The sequence below is a fragment of the Notechis scutatus genome, chromosome 2 (assembly GCF_049901735.1).
Source record: "Notechis scutatus isolate UNSWTSFEM ecotype Mainland chromosome 2, rNotScu1.2, whole genome shotgun sequence".
In the NCBI taxonomy this organism is placed as follows: domain Eukaryota; kingdom Metazoa; phylum Chordata; class Lepidosauria; order Squamata; family Elapidae; genus Notechis; species Notechis scutatus.
In genome coordinates this window covers 53,105,161-53,126,493 of record NC_142010.1, presented here as the reverse complement: position 1 = coordinate 53,126,493, position 21,333 = coordinate 53,105,161, and the positions used below count along the sequence as shown (strand labels likewise).

At 37.6% G+C, this 21,333-nt stretch overlaps 1 protein-coding gene across 2 annotated transcripts in view; it reads right to left on the bottom strand.

The window, feature by feature from the left end:
* Nucleotides 1-333: 333 nt before the first annotated feature.
* Nucleotides 334-21,333, bottom strand: part of DENND6A (DENN domain containing 6A) — a 30,472-nt gene continuing 9,472 nt past the window's right edge. Inside the window, exons 6-20 of one of the 2 annotated variants that reach the window (XM_026677639.2) lie at nt 20,397-20,502; nt 20,008-20,087; nt 17,755-17,817; nt 13,996-14,051; nt 12,800-12,922; nt 10,909-11,004; nt 8,033-8,127; nt 7,250-7,315; nt 7,097-7,161; nt 6,188-6,277; nt 5,452-5,505; nt 5,256-5,365; nt 4,182-4,284; nt 3,811-3,885; nt 334-2,801 (exon numbers count right to left, since the gene is read on the bottom strand). In XM_026677639.2, coding sequence (XP_026533424.1) covers nt 2,676-2,801; nt 3,811-3,885; nt 4,182-4,284; nt 5,256-5,365; nt 5,452-5,505; nt 6,188-6,277; nt 7,097-7,161; nt 7,250-7,315; nt 8,033-8,127; nt 10,909-11,004; nt 12,800-12,922; nt 13,996-14,051; nt 17,755-17,817; nt 20,008-20,087; nt 20,397-20,502 — 1,308 coding nt within the window. In that variant the 3' untranslated portion in view covers nt 334-2,675. The remainder of the gene's footprint in view (nt 2,802-3,810; nt 3,886-4,181; nt 4,285-5,255; nt 5,366-5,451; nt 5,506-6,187; nt 6,278-7,096; nt 7,162-7,249; nt 7,316-8,032; nt 8,128-10,908; nt 11,005-12,799; nt 12,923-13,995; nt 14,052-17,754; nt 17,818-20,007; nt 20,088-20,396; nt 20,503-21,333) is intronic. The other variant, XM_087954747.1, reaches the window with a different exon arrangement.

Genomic DNA, 21,333 nt, shown 5'->3' with positions numbered 1-21,333 from the left:
GACATTAGCAATTATTTATTGCTTGTGAAAAATGGCTCATTGTGTGAACTTAAAGAGTACAGACAGATGTGATTTGCATAACCTCTTTGAAGAAATGTAAGTTAAATTAGTATAACGTAATAGTGAAATAACTTAAGTTTTATAACACTGGAAGAGACAGTAATTTAATGCAAATTAGTGTTCTTTCAGTAGCTATGCAGCAGACATAATTTAGAATTACTATTAGTCCAGTCTAACAGACAAAATTATATCTATAGTCTGTCCTTTTGGATCAACTGCATATGCACGAAACTGCATAGAATCTGGTTACAATCTGTGGGATTGTTTAATCCAAAACAGTACTTACATGATATGCAAATTACTTCTGTTAATGAACACTAGAATTCTGCTGTGTTACTCCCTGTGGCATATGGTTTGTTACTCCCTGTGGCATATGGTTTTTTTTTTCTGAGGCTGGCAATTTACTGTGTTTTATGGCCTAAAGTACAGGTGTTAAATTCGCCATGTCACACTGCCGTCACGTGATGTATTGGGATGTTTTTTCTCTTTGCAGGGATGGGGTGGGCATGGCCTGTGTGTCACGCATCTGGCCTGCGGGCCGCCAGTTTGACACCCCTAGCCTGAAGTGATTGTCATTTTGGAGTTTCAGAAACCAGTGTACAGGCAGTCCTTAACTTGCAACAGTTCACTTAGTGAGCATTTGAAGTTTTAAAAAATGATTTATGGCCATTGTTCACACTTATAACCATTGCATCATCCCTATGGTCACATGATTTACATACTTGACAACTGACTCACATTTATGACAATTGCAGTATCCTAGGTTCACATGATCCTCTTTTGTGACCTTCTGACAAGCAAAGTTAATGGGGAAAGCAGATTCACTTAACAACCATGTTACTAATTTAACAACTTTAGTGATTCACTTGATAAATGTGGCAAGAAACATTGTAAAATGAAACAAAACTCACTTTTACAATTTTTTAACAAATTTCTCACTTAGCAACATAAATTTTGGGCTCAGTTGTGGTTGTTAAGTTGAGGACTACCTGTATAACCTAGAGACTACAGGGACGAAGTCTGGTTTCCATTCATCCACGATGGTTAGTTGATTGCCTGATGTAATACAGTACACTAGAGGGGATAAGAAAGTAACATGGCAGCAAGAGCATATTCACTAGTCACCCTTACAGTTAATGTGCCATGTGAATTCATATAAAATAGTAGGCTGCCTTTGAGGAACCTCTCTTTACACTAGGAAATGTCAGAAGGGACTGCTAAACTTAATACATTTCATGTAAGAAAACAATTTTTTTTCCAATACAGTAGCCCATTTGGTGTGCAATGATTTCTACAGCCTGATATGTGCATATTCTTGGAAGTATTTTAAGTATTTTAGATACTGATTTGATATGTGTGGTATTTTACATAGAACAGGTAGAATGAGTAAACATGAAGGCTGTGTGACTGCTTCCTTTATATGAATTTTGGCTCGTTTTAATTATATCTGGAGATGGGAGTAAGGACTGTTTCAAAGGTTTCCTCAAGAAAGTGATTTGTGATGTTTGAAGTAAGAGAGGCAGCTGATCATTGCATATAGTTTTCTAATTACTTACACTTTGAAAATGAATGTTAATACTAGTTTAACTTTAACTGCAGTACTACAGTAAGACCTATCACTGTAAAGGTCTAATTAAAAAGGCCTTTAGTGAGAAATACCCACTGAAATCTACAAAAATTGAGAAGGAGAGATAAACTAGTGATAGTTTTTATAGGTTTCTTAAAAAGAAAGTTATTTTAGGAAAAAGCATTTAATTATGTTATAGTCTAGCTAATTAACATCTAGAATTAGATCTGTGATCAAATAAGTTATGCACCGAACGTGACAATTAGCTTGGTTCAGGTGTCACAAAGCAAATGTGACTAGAGGCATGTATTTCCCTTTTTTCCTTGAACTCTCCTCATCCACACATTAATTAATAACATTACAGTTTGCTAGAGAATCTAAGCCAGATAAACTGGGAGTGCTTGGAATCAAGTGCCTTCCAAATTGAGGACTAAAACCAGGATCTGAAGGGGTTTCAACCTTGGTTCAGACCTCTCATTGCCTGTAATTTTAACAGGATATTTTATCTGACTACAATTAATGCATGGATCTCAAAAGATAAGTAGAAGAGTAGGAGGCCTATCACAGGGTGCTCCCAAACACTGAACCATAGCTTGGCAAACAGAACCGTGATGTCTGAGAAGTGCTGTCAAGATTCGGCAGCAATCTGAGATTTTATTAGGAGATAAAATAAGAATATACCCACTGGAGAATATAAGCTATCATCTTGAAGTGGGCAGTGTTCCAAACCAGCAGGAATATTGCTTCTCCTGAGTGGAATAAATTGGGCAGAGCACCACCAGCTGAAGCAGCTCTGCAACGCCAGCATTGCACATCCAATTATAAAATACATTAAGATTCAATAAGAGCACTTAATTTTACACATAATTGACACCATCTTCTTCCTTTTGTATTCAAGTTGAGTTTTAAAGTCTGCTTTAAAAGGCTTTTTAAAAGCATTGATCAGGTGTGTTTCCATAACAAGATATTTTTCATGCTTGCAGTTCTCCAAATCTCCTCTTTAAGCCTTTGAAATGTGTGATATGATAAATATGGCAGTATTCACTAGTTACACAGAACCAGTTTTAGTCAAAATACCCTGTAAATCCTCTGGCTGTGCAAGTATAATTGAATCAATGTGCTTCTTTAACTTTTCGATAGTTTCAGGTTTCACAGGTAAGTTTTCCACATCAATCTATAATTATAAAAATGCAAATTAAAATATTTTACAATGTTATACTAAGACCAAGTTATCATTGCTACATCGAATATCTATCTTACTGATACTTACTGGTATTTCTATAAGGCAAAGTTCAGTAGTAAAATAAAAGATCAAAGGCTCAAATTTTCTAATATTTCAGTTTGGAAAGATATTTGTCTGAAACTGGAATGCTACTGTCAGTCGGTATATGGAAAACTATATTCAAACATTTGGACTGATGATATAGGGTACTTTTGCTAATTCATTTTGACAGATTTTCAATCAATGTTTTCCACGTCATGAAGGTAAACTCAGTTTTAAATTAAATGGAAAATAGCCTTTCCTTTCAACTGTATTTGACCAGCAGATGGAGCTGTGAACAAATATATTATTTTGATAAGCACCTTTTTAAAAAATTACATCAATACGTATTTGGTAGTAATGAATAAAGTGCTATGCTTTTATACTCTGCAATGTCTGGGAGATGTTGAAGTGGATGTTGAAGTGGACCCAGCCAGCTCCTCCTTCCCTAGCTGATTTTTCTTTTAATTAATATTAATTTTAAAACATGAGAAGCTGGCGTGCTGCGCATTAACAAGAAACCTTCTGGTAAAATGGGTGAATGGTGGGGGGGGTTAAGTTCAAAATTTCACAAATGCCCATTGGTCTAAAAACAGTTGCCTATTTCTCAGTCTAAGGAATCAAGAGCAACTGATATGTTCATGTGAAACTGCAGTAAACATGTTCCACAAAGATGCCAGGAAGAAAAACTATCGACAGGGAAGTAAAGATGCTATTTAGGAGGAACTGGCAACCTTGGTTATGAATCATCAAAAGTCCTTCACATTATCCTTTCATGGATAGGAGAATGGACAGATATACAATATTGGGTTTCTTTGAACCATTCTGACAATGTATGTGTCAACTGGAATAATTAAAAGAGACAGAACATAAACATTAGCAAAGGCATACAGAATGTTTTGGGGGGGAAAATTCTACCTACCAATTTAGCTTTTAGTTTTAAGACTAGATCCACTGTTTCCACCTCAGTATGTTTCTGACTCCAGAAAAGCAAGTCCTAGAAAAAGAAAAAAATGTGCCTGGAAATTAATTACATCCATAAATATTACATCAAGCAAGATACAAGAAAAGCAAACCAATTCTGAAGCAACTAAACTATTAGTGATTTTAATACTACTCCTTATACCAAGATTCTGCAATGTAATTTAAAATCAGCAGTGGGAAACTAGCACTTCTTATTTCAATTTGATATGCAGATTTTTCCACTGGATTTTCAAGTAGTGTATAAACACTATTTTGCACTTCTACTACGGATAGGTGAGAAAAATCTTGATGTAAAGACACTGATCTAACCTCATTGCACAATGCTTCCAAATGCAGTGCCTCCAGTTTCCGTGTCATTTCTTTCCGCCGTGTCCGGAACCAACCATCAAAATTATAAGATTTCAGAAAATGCCTATAAAACAAAGGGAAAATTGGTTTCACTAACAGAAATATTCTGCAATGAAAGCAAATATCTATCTTCTTATCCAGATTTATTTCCAAATGAAATGTATCTAATGTGAACATAAGATATAATCTTGAATTGCTTACATATGTACACTGAGAAAGAACCCTCGCGTCTACTATATCTCATGACAGTAACTAATAATTAGAGTTAATGTTAGTAACAAATATTGGTTTGTTACTTGCAATATAAACTGCCAAAGGAAGAATGGACTGATTCTTATGAACTTCAGTGTTATATTGCTTTGAAGACATACTGTAACCATTTTGAATATGGAAGAAACTTCCAAAGAACTATCCACCAAAATACTGTAAAGTGCACATGAAACTGAAGATGTTTCAAGAATGAATGATATATAGATGCAGATGCACTGTTTAACATAATTTTGGTAGACCAGTTTTTAAACAGCAGGTGAATCATGAATTTCCTATCTATCCTTTATCTACATACCCCATTCCCAAACTATAAAGCAGTTAAGGCTTGTCTGTGGATAAAGGGCAATATTTGCCTTAGCTAGCAACTAGAAAGAATGGCATATTACATTTTGCGCTGGTATACGCTTAGTGTGATTAGTTAGGAAACATCATTCTAATACCTTAGTAATAATAGCCTTCAAAACAGATTTTGACATTAGCAAAATAGATTTTTTTAAAGTATGCATTTTATAAGCAAGAAAGGGCAACTATAATGAGATGGTTACATTGTGTGTAGGATTCTGGTTCATCCTCCTGCAATCTTATTCATATTTGTTTAATTGTTGTTTTCAATATGTTTTAACTGCTTTATTGTACACTACCCAGAGTCAGTGAGGTATATGGCTATACACATTTGATAAACAAACAAAATTTAATGTAGCTGTACATGGCCTACTAGAACACAATGAGCAATCCTGCTAAGTTCTTTTACTACAACAAAATTACCTGTACAATCCTATCCAGTCCCCCTTTAACCGAGAGGTAAGCTGAGGCCCCGCTTTCTCAAGAGTTTTCATAAACTCCTCTTTGCTGAATGGCTTCAACTGTGGAGGACTCTATGACAAAACACAACTATAAGCTAACAGGGCATAGATTGTGAGTGTATACATAATAAATTCTTAGCTTCTAAAAATATTCTCACCTTCCAAGGTGATATGCTTTTTTGTAGAGGCATTAAACTTGCTACGTATCGTTCCTGAACAAAAACAAGATGTAAAAATAAGATACTGTACAGAAAAGCAGGTATTAGTTAGCCAAATATAAAATTGTATTTTATTTAATTCAAAACAGTGACTAGAACAGCTGTTTTGAAATAAAAGATGTGAAATTGGCATCATGTTAATTCTAGCATCTATTCTATGAAAGACTAAATTTTGAAGTGTGACCTTGCCCAACTTCAAAATATGTGTTACCTCTATATATGCACAGTAGTACATGCATAAAATCTAGTACAAGATCTAGTACTTTTTATTCTTGACAAAACTCTTAGAATTTTGAAATCCTAAAATAAACTATGAAATGGACATGGTACAAAATAAGAATAGCTTTATTTAAAGTTGTCTTGAAGTATAAGTAAGATCCAAAAGAACGTACTGCTAAATGTGTTTTTATTCAGATTCAGATTCTTTTAAAAGAGTCTAGAACAGGAATCCAGGCAACTTACACATTTTGGTAAATAAACAACTAAAAATAAACTTTCTTTAGAACTTACCATAATCATTTGACTGCACTCTGGACTATGATTTATTTCATTACCAAACAGGTTTTGTACAATTATCTTGTTTTTCAAACTATCTTCATTCTAGGCCTACAAATAAATGATGAAAAATACAGTTCCCACTGAGAAACAAATGGGTTTCTCATTTACGTCCACTTACTAGGGGAATAATGAAGCTTTGAGTCAATTCCAAGAAATAACGACGAAGGATTATGCTTTGGGCTTCTGCAGGACGCTTCTGTTGTACTCCCTGGAAAAAAAAAGCAATTATGCTCACTGCAGGTACTCTACTGAAATGGATAAGCAACTGTTAATGTACAATGTTTATATTGAAAATATTTTACAATATAATGTGGGGGGGCAGAATTTCTGTCAAATTATTTAAAGCTATGGTTTAATAGCCATTAATAGCCATGCTATAAATCTTTAACATATGACAAGGATAAAATGTGGCCCACTGAGATTCAAGACTTTGGTCCCAAATCATAAAATCCAACTCTTTCCCTATGTGTAACACGGCAACAGAGCACAAATATATGTGAATAATGGAAAACACTGTAATGGTGATATTGTTGAGGGTCAAATTCCTATAGAAATAATCTGTTGTGGATTGCAAAGTAGATGAAGTTGAAGTAAGCAATGGGTGGGACCAGAATACAGACAAGAATGACGACTCCTTCTTTGACATTATTTAAAAAAAACTTCCTGCACCTCTTTGCCAAGGAGCCAGCCACAGGGAAGGGACAGTGAAAATGTTTTTATTATAGATATCTTGCAGCAAGTGGGCTGAGCTGAAAATTAGTTGAAAGGTTTAAGTATTCCTGAATATGTCATCAGCATATACCAAACAAGACAACAACCCAAATAACATAGGGACATGGCCATCTTCTGTTTTGTACAAAGTTAGGAATTCACAAGGAGGCCAAGCCCTAATTAGGGAATATGTGAAAATAGAACATTTTTTGTTCAAAAAGAAGAAGGGAGAAAACGAAGTGAATATGCATTGTGTCTCTGTCCAGCATGAATTACTGGATACTTCACATTTAATACTTCACATTTTAAATAGTACCTTTTGTAATTGTTTTACGATTTCTTCATCTCTGTTTAAGTATGATTTGTATGATGTATAAACACCTAGGAAGGAAAAACACTAAATTTATCTCAGGGGTTGTCCCACATAGACTCCAAATTGGAAATTTATAATGTGAAAAAAATGTATTACCTGGTTTGGAATCCAAGGTTTTTAAATTCTTCAGTTTTTTTACTTTAACCTGCTTTGGAACTTCACCTGCCAAATTGCATAAAAAGGCCATCTTTTAATAAAACATTAGCATCTTAATGTTCCAGGGTGCTCATGTTCTTAAAAGTAGTTTTGTATGCTAAAAATCTTTCCATTTTAGTTAATGCTGACATAAATATGTGACCTTCCAAAGAAGGCAGTCTGATTCCAGGACCCATGAGGGGAGAGAGGGGAATACAAAAAAATAATACCTGCTTCCAACTCTTTTTGAATGATCAGATTGCTGAAAATCTTCCCTGATAAAATCTCTGTGCACAGACGTTAACCATCCTGCTCCCCAGGACTTTTTTTTTTCTTTTAAAAAGCCCTGACTTGGAGTGGAAGGATGACCTGAAGGGACTCACTATTTCGGTAGATCTTTTGAGAAGGCCAATGTGTTAGCCCACATCAGCTTTCACACTATGGTTAAACAGGCAAGGTGGTGATGACACCAACATGATCAAACATTGTACATGCAACCTATCAGTTGGATTTAACCACTGTTATCTACACCACCTGGACAAGGAAACATGCTTTGTATTTCTCTGCCCTTGAAAAATAGCAAGAAACTGCAGTTGATAAAAAATGCAGTGACCCATACAAAGTACAGCTGCCATGCATGTACCACACATACTTTATCAACATTTAACCACAACAGATGGAAGAACATAGGTTTAACTTTCTGTACATCTCAAAACAAATCACCAATCAATTTAAATACTTTACCTGAGACCTTGATATCTCCTATTCGAATGATGTGTGGCCAGTGCTGCAGTGTTTTAGCAAAAAATGGATTTGTCACTCCTAAAATGGCAGAAGGCCTGTAATATAAAAGATGCTTAAATGAGACCAGTAAGAGGTGGAAATTTGCTATGTCCCAGAGGGGAAGGCATGTTAGGAAACACATAAATAGAAAATATGCAGCATATTTTACATTAAGTTCAGATTCAGTGTAGCTCTTTCCCAAACAAAAGGGCTCGCTTTGTATATTCATATTAAAGAATTTCAGTTCAGTGCCAATGACAGAAGCTGTTGTTCACATAAAAGATTTTAATTTTGCAAATTCCCCTCCAACTTGCTGTGCTTCCCACATGCTGTTTTTTTTAAGCCAATCTGGGAAGTTATGAACAGAGTTGAAAAAAATATTTCTCAGTTTCTCTTAGTGAGACATGTTCATGTTCATAGATCTCCCATAAAGGGGCTCTGCCAGAGCTTTACTCCTCAAAACAGTGATAACTTCCTGAGCCAATTTTGTTAGCTGAAATCTGAACAGAAAAGAGGAAGGGGCAGAGTTGGTCACAGGTGCTGGAGGGCAAAAGCCCTCGTAAACATGAATAGTGGATAAACACATTGTCCAAACCATGACTTGCTTAATCAGACTTTGTCAAATCCGATAAAATGGTTTGAGCTCACACTACACACCAAGCCACATCTAACAGCTTATAAATCACAATGTATTCGGATTGGGAAGGCACAGATAGGAGAGCCCCTTTTCCTTTGCTGAAAGTGCACAAGCAGCACACAAGAAAACAAAAGAACCCCACCAGCCTTTTCCTTTATTCCCTACCCAACTGAAAAGAATGTATGTCCTTTTCTGCCTCTAATCCTCAACAGAAATAACAGATTCATATTGTTTATTATTACCAACTTAGTTCTGCTCTTTTCTGTTGGGGACATTATGGCTCACAGCTTAAGCAAATGTTGTCCCCTTTAAAGCTGAGGAACATAACAGATCTCCAGAGAATTAGCTTCCCTCACAAGATCTGAAAGATCCTGTTTCCATGCTCAGACTCTTCCCTCGTGACTGAATCCCAAGTAAGAGCCTGCCACATTTCAGTACATTCCATGACCCAGATCAGATGCATGTTGGTTTATGCTCAGCTGGAAGAGCTTGCTGGTTATACACCTAGGTTTTGCAGATCTAATTGTTTAGTTAACCATGCATATATCTCTAGAAACTGATGAAAACACCAGACAAATATAGACATTGTTATAAAACTCAAACAATTGTAAAGCAAAAGAGCAAATGAGATTAGAAATAAAAAGAAATGAGAATTATTTTAAAAATGTAGAAAATCTAAGTAAAATAATGCAAGCTAAAGTGGCTTTTAACAAAGAACTATGATAAAAGCAACTAAACTAAACCTGTACCATGAGAAAAGGGAAAACCAATGTAGTAACTTATCCTACTTGATAAAATCATTTAATTGGCTAACTTTTCGCCAATGTAATTTTAAAACAAGATAAATGAAATGTATATATCAACCTGCTGAACTGGAATTCGGTAAACCAGTAATATTGCTTGGTATGTTATCTTGAAATGTTGATCCAACAAGTAAGGAGTGGTGAGCCAGCCTCCCCACCCCCATAAATTAGATTGGTGATATAAGTGAAAATACTGGTCTCCATGCTTAAAGCCAATCACTTCCATCAGCTCTATGGGTGATTTCTTTCTTCTGAACTGGAATTCTGAGAGGGAATGATTCCAGTTCACAAGGAAACTTCTGCATTCATTTGAAGGCTCCTTGTAGTATACTGATTTACCAACAGATTAGGAGACAGTTGGGGCTGGTCACTGCTCCTTGCATGTTGAATTAAAACACTAATGGTAATATCTCAACAAAATCCCAAGAATCAAATTACTAATTATAAACCTGCTGCAATGCTTTTTTCAATACCCAGAAAAAAAGTACAGTACCAATGCAACAACTGGGAATAAATGCAAACTATACCAGTCAGGGGGAAGAACTAAAAATGAAAAAGAACAAGAGATTCAGTGTTAAGTTAATCAGACTCAAGAATCCTCCCATGTTGCTTAATAATACAGGGCATTCTAGGGCAGTTTTTAAAATAAACATTACTCTGTATTTTGATGGGCTTAACTTTAATTTACTCTAAACAGACATGATTTCATCTCCCTCTCAATTTATCAAGTATTTCAATCAACAGTCTTAGTAAATTCACATCAAAGCAGAATAATCCTTTGAATAATCCTTTGAAATCCTCCACAGATGACAACTGGAAATGCTGCCTAGATCACAAGGAAGTGTAGACCTCAAAAAAAAATATTCATAGAGAAATGTCAGCTCGGTTTGAAATAGTAGCATATGCTAAGCGACAAGTTGCTAGATCTTTTACTTTTACATTCCAAGCATTGCTTTGTTTCCGTGAGGGTGGTTAAGCACAACACAATTTAATTTCTAAAAATGCTCAGAAATATGTTTTCCATATTTGGATATTTAATCATTCTGAATATTTTTTAATGATACTCTACAGAAAATTAGGTAACTTAATAAGCTTAATAACTTAATAAGCAACAGCAACAGAAAATTTAGTAACTTAATAACATAATAAGCAACAGCTTTACTTTTTTCCAATTCTCAATTAAAATTCAATTAATTATGGACAGTCGAACTGAAGAATACATTCCTTTGTTAAAATTTCCTCTTTAAAAGTTCCTAATCTTTTCAATCAATATTACACCACCAAACTCAGTGAGATAATTTTGAGTAAACAGGCATAAGATCCTTTGTCAAGACAAAATTATATCAGAAAAATTACTCTAACAACAACCTGTTTAACATAACCATACATTTACTTACGGGGTCTGTGTACGAGTGGTATAATCTTTGAATTCACTGTCATGTATTGTAAAATAAGGTCTAAAATCACTGTAGTACTTCAAAGGTGAGATACAGCTGTGAAATGAACACATAGGAGATAAAAGTTTTTATTACATATTTGCTAGCTAATCTCGATAAAATCTTCCAAGTTGTAGCAATTTTCTACTGTCTTTCAATACGTATTTTCCTGAACAGCTAATGCTATTTTACAAGGGTTTGCCAAATGTTTTGAATTTAAAACACCTCATTTCAAATTTGAAATCACTGAGATTCAAAACATTTTGCACACTATTCTTGTTAACAGTAAACAGCATCAGCAATTTGGTGCTGGAAACAATTACTGAGGGAGTGCTGAGTTTCCTTTTCCTGGATATATTCAAACAGACACCGAACAACCATCAGTCAGGGTTCCTTTAATGTGGTTTCCTGCACCAAACAGGATCTTGGATTTGTCTATCTAAACAGCTTTTCAAATCTTAGTTTCCAAGTCCAAATCTTAAAAACAAAAGGTTCTATCTGTAGAAAAACTAAATTTAGCAATCTGGAAGGAATTCCAAGGTTTGCAAGAAACAAGAACAAAAACAAAAAAAGAGAAAGTTCAAGGAGGGCTGAACATAATATAGCAGAGTAACAGAATAACAGAGTTGGAAGGGACCTTATGAGGTCTTCTAGTCCAACCCTCTGCTCAAGCAGGAAACCCTATACCATTTCAGACAAATAGTTGTCCAAACTCTTCTTACAGTAAAAGCCTCCAGTTTTAACTGTCAGGAAGTTCTCCTTAGTTCCAGGTTGCTTCTCTCCTTGATTAGTTTCCAATCATTATTGTTTCTGGTCCTTCCCTTCAGGTTCTTTTGGAGCATAGATTGACCACTCCCTCCTCTGAACAGCTATTGAATGTTAACTCAAAGTGCATGAGAGGGCGCAGGAGAGGGATGCAAAACCAAGAGAATAAAGTTGGCAAGGGCAAAAGTATATCTGAAATTTACATGGGCAAAAATATAATTGAAATCCTGAACAAATGCACCACTATTGGTTAAAGGAACTGTCATGGTGCAGTGGTTAAAATGCAGTATTGCAGGCTAACTCTGCCCACTGCCAGAGGTTTGATCCTGACCCACTCAAGGTTGACTCAGTCTTCCATCCTTCCAAGGTCAGCAAAACGAGGACCCAAATTATTGAGGGGAATAGGCTGACATTATAAACCACTCAGAGAGTTTTGTAAAGCACTGCGGGATGTTATATAAGTCTAATAATATGTGAAGTAAAATGTAACAAAAACTGCCTGACAAAAACACTGTGATGATTCAATGCAGGAAAAATGTACATCTGTATGGACAGAAAAAAAACCAGGCTGCTTTGATGCATAACAAAGAAAACAGCCATGGTGACCTGTTGTTCCATTCAGGTAAAATCTCCTGTCCTTCTCACAATTGCCTGATACCTTTTTTTTGAAGTTAACACTTGCTTAATGATATCTATTAGTATTTAATTTATTTTTTTAAGAAAACAAGTATCAACACAAAAACAAATATGATTAATTACTCAGCTGGTTACACTGGAAGCTATTCCATTTACTACCCTCATCAACCCCTCTGCAGCTTCTAAAATTACCTATACATTTAGGGACATATCACATTAAGAGATGGTCTGTTTAATTGTTGTTTGTGGAGTAAAGTATTACTAACTGGAGTTATCCACTGCGATAAATCATGAAAAAGCAACCAGTTTTATGGCTTACGGCATCTGATCCAAGTTTTTCTTTTCCTTTTCTAATAAAAACTGAAAGGCTTTTATCCCGCTACAACCTTTCCATTCTGTGATTCATTCCAACAGGCCCATCATACAGCTTTTAAAAATACTCCATGTTTACCTCACAAGCGCCAAGACTGTTTCTGAAGATTCTGATGGTGACGGTGCCATGACAACTAATGGTTCCCCTAACAATACTAGTTCCCACAGCATCTGGATGTGAAAGAACACTGGCAAGAAACATCTGAAACAGATTCACAAAAGTAAATATTTTTTTCCCCTTGCCCTACTTATAGCAGAGACAGCAGAACCAACATTTGCAATTGAAATATAATCTTGGCTTGCACACTCAAGACTCTTAAGGCAGAATAATTATTAAAACGTCTTGGGAAACATAGAAGTAGAAAAGCTGCACAGATAAAGTGGGATTTGAACTTCTGGTTCAACCCATACAGTTACCAGGTTCCTATTTTTAACCAGCTATCAGGACAAGATCAAAGCTGAATTTGCTCATATTGCAGCATTCACAATGGGAGATCACATAGAAAGTTAAATTCTCAAGAAATGACTTTCTGACTTCTTTTACTGCAAACATCTGGACACTTTCTGAAATATAACAATTTTCATAAAGGGAGCAAAGAAAACCTACAACAGGAATTGTTTTTCTAATTAGTGGATAGAGTTCCTCTCTAACCACCTGTAGGCTCATTTCACACAAAAAGAAATCTGACCAAATTTCAGTAACAGTATGTTAAAGTTAATGATTATAATGTGCATCAACCAAGGATAGGTAATTTTCTTGGGACTGCACTCAAGAACTTTAAGCAGATGCACAAATGGACATGGTATACGTCTCCCCCCTACCAATTTTGTCCCAACCTCTACAACACATGGTGAAAAAGTTTTAATCCCTAATCCCTAATCCAAAGAGTGGGTAACACTTGTGCTTTCTCATTGCTATTAGAAGCTAAATTAAAGTTTATTTAATTTTAAAAGTTCTTCAGCGGTGATTGTAATGAAAATGCTGTTTCTCTACGGTTAAAGGAAATAAAACAGCTCTCTGCTTTTACTGTTCAAATAGGCAGTGCTAGCAGACGAGCCAGAAACATAGGAAAATGACAAGAGTGTTTCTTGAGAACACATAAACAGCTACACATCACACATGCATGTAATGTAAATTTAAAAAATGTGTTTCCTAGGATATCTTATCTCAGTGTCTCTTTGCTAATTAATCAGTTCATGCTTTCAGTTCCTGAAACTCTTTGATGTAACGTGTGAACTTCAAGAAATCAAATCAAGATGCTTTTTAATCTTTACCTAAAGAGATCTACTTCATAGACAGTTGGCAAAGCAATGGAGATTTGTGAATCTGCCTAAAAAAAAAGACAAAAAGCTTTTGATTCAGAGTAGCACCAGACAACAAAATAAACAATGATTTTTTTATAATAAGCTTATCACATAAATTTGTAAGAATGCCTTCATTAGAGTCCCTACTTTTTTATCTCTAAACTTGTATACCACCTCAGTTACAAAATTACTCTGGGCAGTTTACACTATAGAATTAAAACTACTAACGAAAATAATAAAAGAATCAAGTAAAAGAGAGAAAACATGGCACATATCAGAAAAAGATAACTAAAATAAACTTACTTCCAACAAGCATCAGGGAGCCAATCACTACCTCTATCTCAGGGGTTGTTGAAAGAACCAGGCTTTTATGGCTTTAAGCCATAAGAAGCCAAAGAGTCAGAGTCATACAGACCTCAGAGGAATGCTGTTGCTCAGCATCTACTGAGATGATGTATCTCCAAGGTGAAGTGCTTTACAGCTGGGACCTGGAGTGTACCAACTCATCCAGAACTTACCAGCTGGACAGAAATAACAGTAGAAAGCCTATTGGCCTATTGGTAAATGGAAATAGGTTAGATGGGCAAAATTTGGAACATCCATAATTATTCATGTGGCTGTATTTTGGACTAGGTACCGTGTTTCTCACAAAATAAGGCCGGGCCTTATTTTTTTTTTGAGCCCTGAAAAAACGGCTAGGCTGTCTTTTCGGGGGTGACTTAATCCCTCCCCTTGCATCCTCATCTAGAGCACCCCTAGCCTTGCCACCAGCGGCTCCTAACGGGTGATCATGGCGAAGCGCAGAGACCTCCCTACTCCCACCAAACACCTTTGCTGCAGACCCAAGACCTTTGGCACCCACCGCTGTTGCTTTCCCTTCTGCCCATTCTGCCGCCACGTTTGGAGCTGCTGCTTCCGTGTTTGGAGTGCCGCCGCCATTTGAAGCACCGCCGCCACGTTTGGAGCTGCCGCTTCCGTGGTTGGAGTGCCGCTGCCATTTGGAGTGCCGCCGCCATTTGGAGCACCGCCGTCATGTTTGGAGCTGCCACTTCCGCGTTTCGAGCTGCCGCCGTGTTTGGAGTGGCGGCGGTGCTCCAAATGGCGGTGGTGCTCCAAACAGCGGCAGTGCTCCAAACGCAGAAGCAGCAGCTCCAAATGCGGAAGCGGCAGCTCCAAACAGCAGCAGTGCTCCAAACAGCGGCAGCGCTCCAAACGTGGAAGCGGCAGCTCCAAACGCAGCGGCAGCTCCAAATGCAGAAGCCACAACTCCAAATGGCCCTTCCCTCTTATTTTGCATGTTTTAAAATAGGCCTAAATTTGGGGGGAGGGGCTTAATTTGATTTTATGCCAATAAAACATGCTGGGCCTTCCTATTGGTAGAGGCCGTATTGTTGGAGAAACACGGTATAGCTTCTGAATGGTTACAAGCTTCAAATAGAATATATTGCAAGAGTCCAAACAGGAGGTGATGATAGCATAGCTGACTGAGGAAAAGAGCTTTTCAGTCCAGGAAGGGACACAACTTGCACACAAGATGGCCATGGCTACCACATGTCTATAGCACATATCTGCTTCTGAACTAGATTTATTCCACTTCATTTTTTCTTTAATGAATACACTATAGCACCCTTCCCCAGCTGCATGGCTTTTGCTAAAAAATGCAGAGTTGTTTACAGATCAGAAGGTATCCAAGGGGAAGCCAACATTAAATCTGCTAGTAAAGCCTCATTGAGGAATTTTATGCTTATTATCCTCTCCTTAACTCACCTTTCAAGTCAAGTTTACACCCAGATACAATACATATCTGAGATGGGCAAATCTGAGCTTGCTACAATGAAGGTTGGACAAGAAGCTACGGATGGAACTTTTACAGTGAGAGATCCAAACTTAAACTAAGGGATTTCCCAACTGTGAGAGCTATTAAGCAATCAAATAGCCTGCCTCTTGAAGTTGCGGGTGATCCATTATTGGAGGTTTTCAATAACATATCAGACAGGCCTTTATTCAGAGGATGAGAATTTCTACAATGGGCAAGAGTTTGAACTAGAACACCCTCCTTCTCCTTGATTCCATGAAAAGGTTTGAGAGCCCTTTATAGCCATTTGTAATCCTGCAATACCCCCCATCAAAAGCTTAATCTAAGTCTTATTAATAAACTGTCCTGATTAAACAATACATACATTGATATACTTTGTCATATTGTTTTTATTAAAAAAAGAAAGCTACCTGTCACTGTCCTATCCTGCATCTATAAGTTAACTTGATCCCTTTGATTAAGTCTGGTTCAATCCTTCTTGTCCCTTGGTGCCGTAGCAGATAATACTGGTTGCTGCTACACTCCAGCCACACTTCCTGGCTTCTGGTGCTTCCACCCAAGGCCTCTCCCCATATTTTTCTTGACCTTCCTTCACTCCTGCACTCAATTATGTTTTGCCTCCTCCTCCTCCTGAGGGAGCTGCTGCTCTTGCTTGTTTTCTGCAGGTATGGCTGGCTGTTGATTCTGACAGACTGCAGCTGCACTTCAATCAGTCCAGCCTTCAAGGTCGCCTTCTTGCCATTTCAAATAGAAGGGGAGAGGGTGTGAAGAGAAAACAATTCTCCCTGTTTTTCTAGCTTAATCATCTAGGGCTTAAACTTTTTGTGCTGTGGTCTCCAGGGAATTTATCCCACTTGGGATCCTTCCTGGCATCACCCAATTGGACTCTTCTTCTCCTACCCTTCAGCCCGAGTCCTCTGCAGGCAACTGTCTCTAGAATTTCCTCTCCAACCTTCTCCCCACTTCCCCCAAAGACAGGCTTTCACATGCTGCTGACTCCCACAGCATCTCTGGGCTTGCTCCTTGTATTTTTATTTTTGTCTCTTTTCCTCCTCTTTAACTTTTCTTTTTTCCATCTTCTAATACTTTGAAATCCAGCCCTACCTCTCCTGCCAGTCCAGCAAGCTCCCTTTTTGAAACTGCGTAGCTTTTAAAGAGAATGTTTGGGCCCTTCTTGGTTTATCAAAGGAGAGACGAGAGGAAAGGAAATGAGAGTTTTCACCTCCACGCCCATCCTCTTAACAGTATTATCTGTTTAACCAGAATCTCCTCTGTTAATTGGGCTTAGAAGCAGCTCTGTTCACCTTGTAGGTCACAGTATTGCAGGATTATGGATTGTTCTAAAGGCATCACAATTTTTTTCTCACCCCTTTCAGGCAAAAGGAGCAGGCTGAAGAAATAGAAGAGGCCCTCAACGTATTTTTTCTTAAAGACAGGAAGTTGATTTTAAAGGGATGGGCTGAAAATAAATGACATCAGCAAGATGTATAAACGTGAAAGTCTTCTCTAGAATGATAAAATCCCCTCAATATTTAAATTACCTAAATTCCATTACGTGGCTTTTAAAATGTGAAATTTTTGCAGAGTAGGATCCACTCACAGGAGGAGTCCTTATTTCCTCCTTCGTTTTCCATTGAAGCTGAATAGCTTATGTTTGCCGAATCTGAAATGCCTCCTTCCTTCAGCTCCCAAGACTCACTGTTGACATAGCAACTTGTTTTGGCAAATATTATAATATTAAGTTGCATTATCTAATTTATCTCCACCCAAAAAGATAAGTTTTCCTTTTCTACTATAATTTTACTAGCTTACTTTAAAAAAAAAATACTCTAGAACTCCTGACTAAAATGTTAGGAAATGAAGTTGAAGTTAGATCTTTGTATTGAGGGAATATTATTTTGCGAGTGAACTACCTGATGTGTCAACTGTAATATTTGAGTTGTTCCAGGCTTGTCATGACAGGTAGGAATCCGTACCTTAGGAAAAAAAAATGTATTCTTCATTCAACTCAAATGTTAACTTTAATTACCTTTATTGTGCTCAATTAAAAGACCTCATACATCCTACAGAGGCAAAGAAATGGACTTTTAAAATGATAGATATCTATGGAGATTCTCAGTCATCCAGATCATGATTGCCCCAAAGGTGCAACTGGATTTTCTGGTTTTTCTTGAAGACATTTCACTTCTCACCCAAGAAACTTCTTCAGCTCTGACTGGATAGTGGGGAATGGAAGGATTTATATTCCTTGCAGGCAGCTGATCATTTGTATTCATTTAGAGAGTCATTGAAGCCACTTGGAGATTTATCTCTGTCCTCAGGGTGACCTATGTAGCGCAAATGGGTGTGGAGCCTTGTTGGAACTGCTGAGAGAACTGTGTTGTAGACTGGAGATAGATGGTGTCATATCCCTCCCCAGACCACCACCTATTTTAAATACAATGAAGGTTTCTATAGACAAAAACACGGCAGCGCCATGAGGACACCTGTGTCCCCCATTGTGGCCAATTCTACATGGAAGAGGTAGAAACCAAAGTCCTAAACTCCTTCACAGGAATTCCACCCACTCACTGGTATAGGTATGTGGATGATACTTGGGTCAAGATCAAAACACAGGAATTGGAAGTGTCACCAAATAAATCAACTCCGTGAACAGAGGCATCAAATTCATATGGGAAGATGTTACGGAAAGAGTCTACCCTTTCTGAACTGTGCAGTATACGAGGAAGACAGAAACTTTAACATTGAAGATTACAGAAAACTCACACACAGAGATCAACTTGATTCTCACCATCCACTGGAGCACCAAATGGGAGTTATCAGAACTTTACACCACCGAGCTGAAGGCATACCTACCAACAAAGATGGTAAAGAAAAAGAACCAAAACACATCAAGGAAGCCTTCAGAACATGTGACTGTCCCAACTGGGTCTTCATCAAATCCCCCAAAATAAAAGACCCTATAGGAGCTCTTTCATAACAGAAGAGAACAATAAATGAAGCAATGTTGTCATCCCATACGTTGCAGGAACATCTGAAAAGCTCAGGAGGGACTTCAGCCACCACAACATACATGCACACTTTAAACCCAAGAATACACTAAGGCAGAAGCTTGTTCACCCCAAGGATAAAACACCCAGATACAAACTAAGCAATGTGGTATATGCAGTACAATGCAATGAGCCATGTGCATCGGTACATTGGGGAAACAAAACAACTACTTCATAAATGTGTGGCACAACACAGAAGAACAAACCCATCAGGACTAGATACAACAGTCCATCTGCATTTAAAAGACAAAGCCCACATTTAGGACAGAGAGGATCGCTGGTTTGAAAGAGGGGTCAAAAAGGCCATCTAGAGGGATACTACACCATCTATCTTCAGTCTACAACACAGTCCTCTCAGCAGTTCCAAGAAGGCTCCACACCCATTTACAGGTGACCCTGAGGACCCAGATAAACCTCAAGGGGACTCAACAACTCTCTAAAACAGGGGTGTCAAACTGGATTTCTTCAAGGGATGGATCAGCATTGTAGTTCTTCTCCACAGGCCGCAGGGGCACAAGGGGGAGACCACGGTGGGGGGGGGGCGCACAGGGGGCCACGGGGGCATTTTCAGCCAGGAGAGTGTTGCAGGAGGCCGAAAATGAGGCACAGGAGAGCCACGGCAGAGGCACCATGGGCCGGTCCTTTGATATTTCCAGGCCAGCCCCATGAGCCTTGAGTTTGACACCCCTGCTCTAAAAGAATGCAAATGACTAGCTGTCTGCAAGGAATCTAATGTCAGCCTTGGAAGCCATATTTTACTTGGAATATAAATATTTTCATTCCCCACCATCCCGTCCGAGCTGAAGAAGCTTCTTGAATGAGAAGCGAAACATCTTCAAGAAAAACAAGAAAGTCCAGTTGTCTCTTTTTAAATGACAGGTCTAAGAACAATATTTAGAAACACACTATTTCTTTAGGATTTTATTTATACCAAGTTCTCCTTTAAGCATTCTTTTCCTCTCTTACTTGTGCAAGTATGAAATAAATATACATTTATAGTACTAAGGCTTTTTAAAAAATTGTTACTGTTATATATAATAAACATATTATATACAAAAACAGATGTAGTTGGCCGAATTCAAGCAACAAACAAGAATGGAAGAAATTTAAAATTACCTTAATTACAATGCCCATAATTGGCAAATAGAGTGTTTTCCCTGGGACTGGTAGTGGCCATCGATCAATATCACTACAAGCTAAAGCAAAGGAGAAGTAATCAGATTTGTATATAGAAGACTCTATCAACAGTGCTCCTTAACATTTGTGAATAAAATGATTTATCTACTGAATTAAATTTCTTTGGGTTCATCCTATAGTTATCAGATTATCTGGATCAGCTGACAAACTGGCAACAACATCCTCAGTAATATGTCAGTGATAGCAATTTTGAAGTCGAAGTCATGTTCTTCTGCTACTATTCACAAATTGTAGACTGGGTGAAAATTTGTAATTAATATGTTTTTTTTAAAATATACCATATCACAAAACCCATCAATATTACCAACCTGCTTCCAAGAAAGGTTCATTTTTCTCAAAATATTCAGGTGCAATTTGTCCAAGCACAGTGTTAAATAAGTGGATATAAGGCAGCTTGCTAATCAGAACTAAAGACTATAAGAGAAGCAAAATAATTCATAATTAGTTCTTCCAAAGCCACTATAATTTATATTAAGTATCATATTAGTTCCTCACTACATTCAGTTATTTTGCTTGTGGGAAGCCAACAGGAAATGTCAGAAACTGTGATTCTGACTCTGGCTCACTATGATATTGTAGTCACAAGCTGTGTAACTGTTCTGAGCCAAATCCTTGTCCAATAAAACAAACACGAACCAAAGGGAACAGAAACCCTTTTAATGATTCTTACGAATCCCCGGTTAAAAGGCTGCTGCAAACTAATTAACTTTGATAAGCACGAACCTTGCCAAAACTGTGTGAGGCTGCCAAAAATAACAGATAAGGTTACCTAGAAATATTTTACAACACAAGAGTCTTCAAATACCAACTAAGATACTGCAATGTCCACGAGGCTCGAGTTTCAAAACGTTTTTGCTTCCTGCAAAGAACGTCTGATTCACAGCTGGCTTTTATCTTTTTGAAGGATGGGCCATTACCTTGCAGCCTTACTCCTGAGTCGCCCGTGCTGCTGCAGCTGCTCTGCAGCAGTCCACTCCCTAATGATCCTGCCCCTCATCTGAGTCCTTGCTCTCCTCAGCTGTCCGCACCTGCTGCTGGCTAACCACAACAGTAACCAGGTCATAATTATATGACTGTGGATACACTACAATGGCTGAAACTCTGAGGATCAGTCATTAACTCTCTCTCATTCAGTGCCATCGTAACTTTGAACAGTTGCTGAACAAATGGACATAACCTGAGGACTACCTGTATGTATTTACTTTTTTGGAGTGGAGTGTATATTCACAAGCAGATTTTATAAGC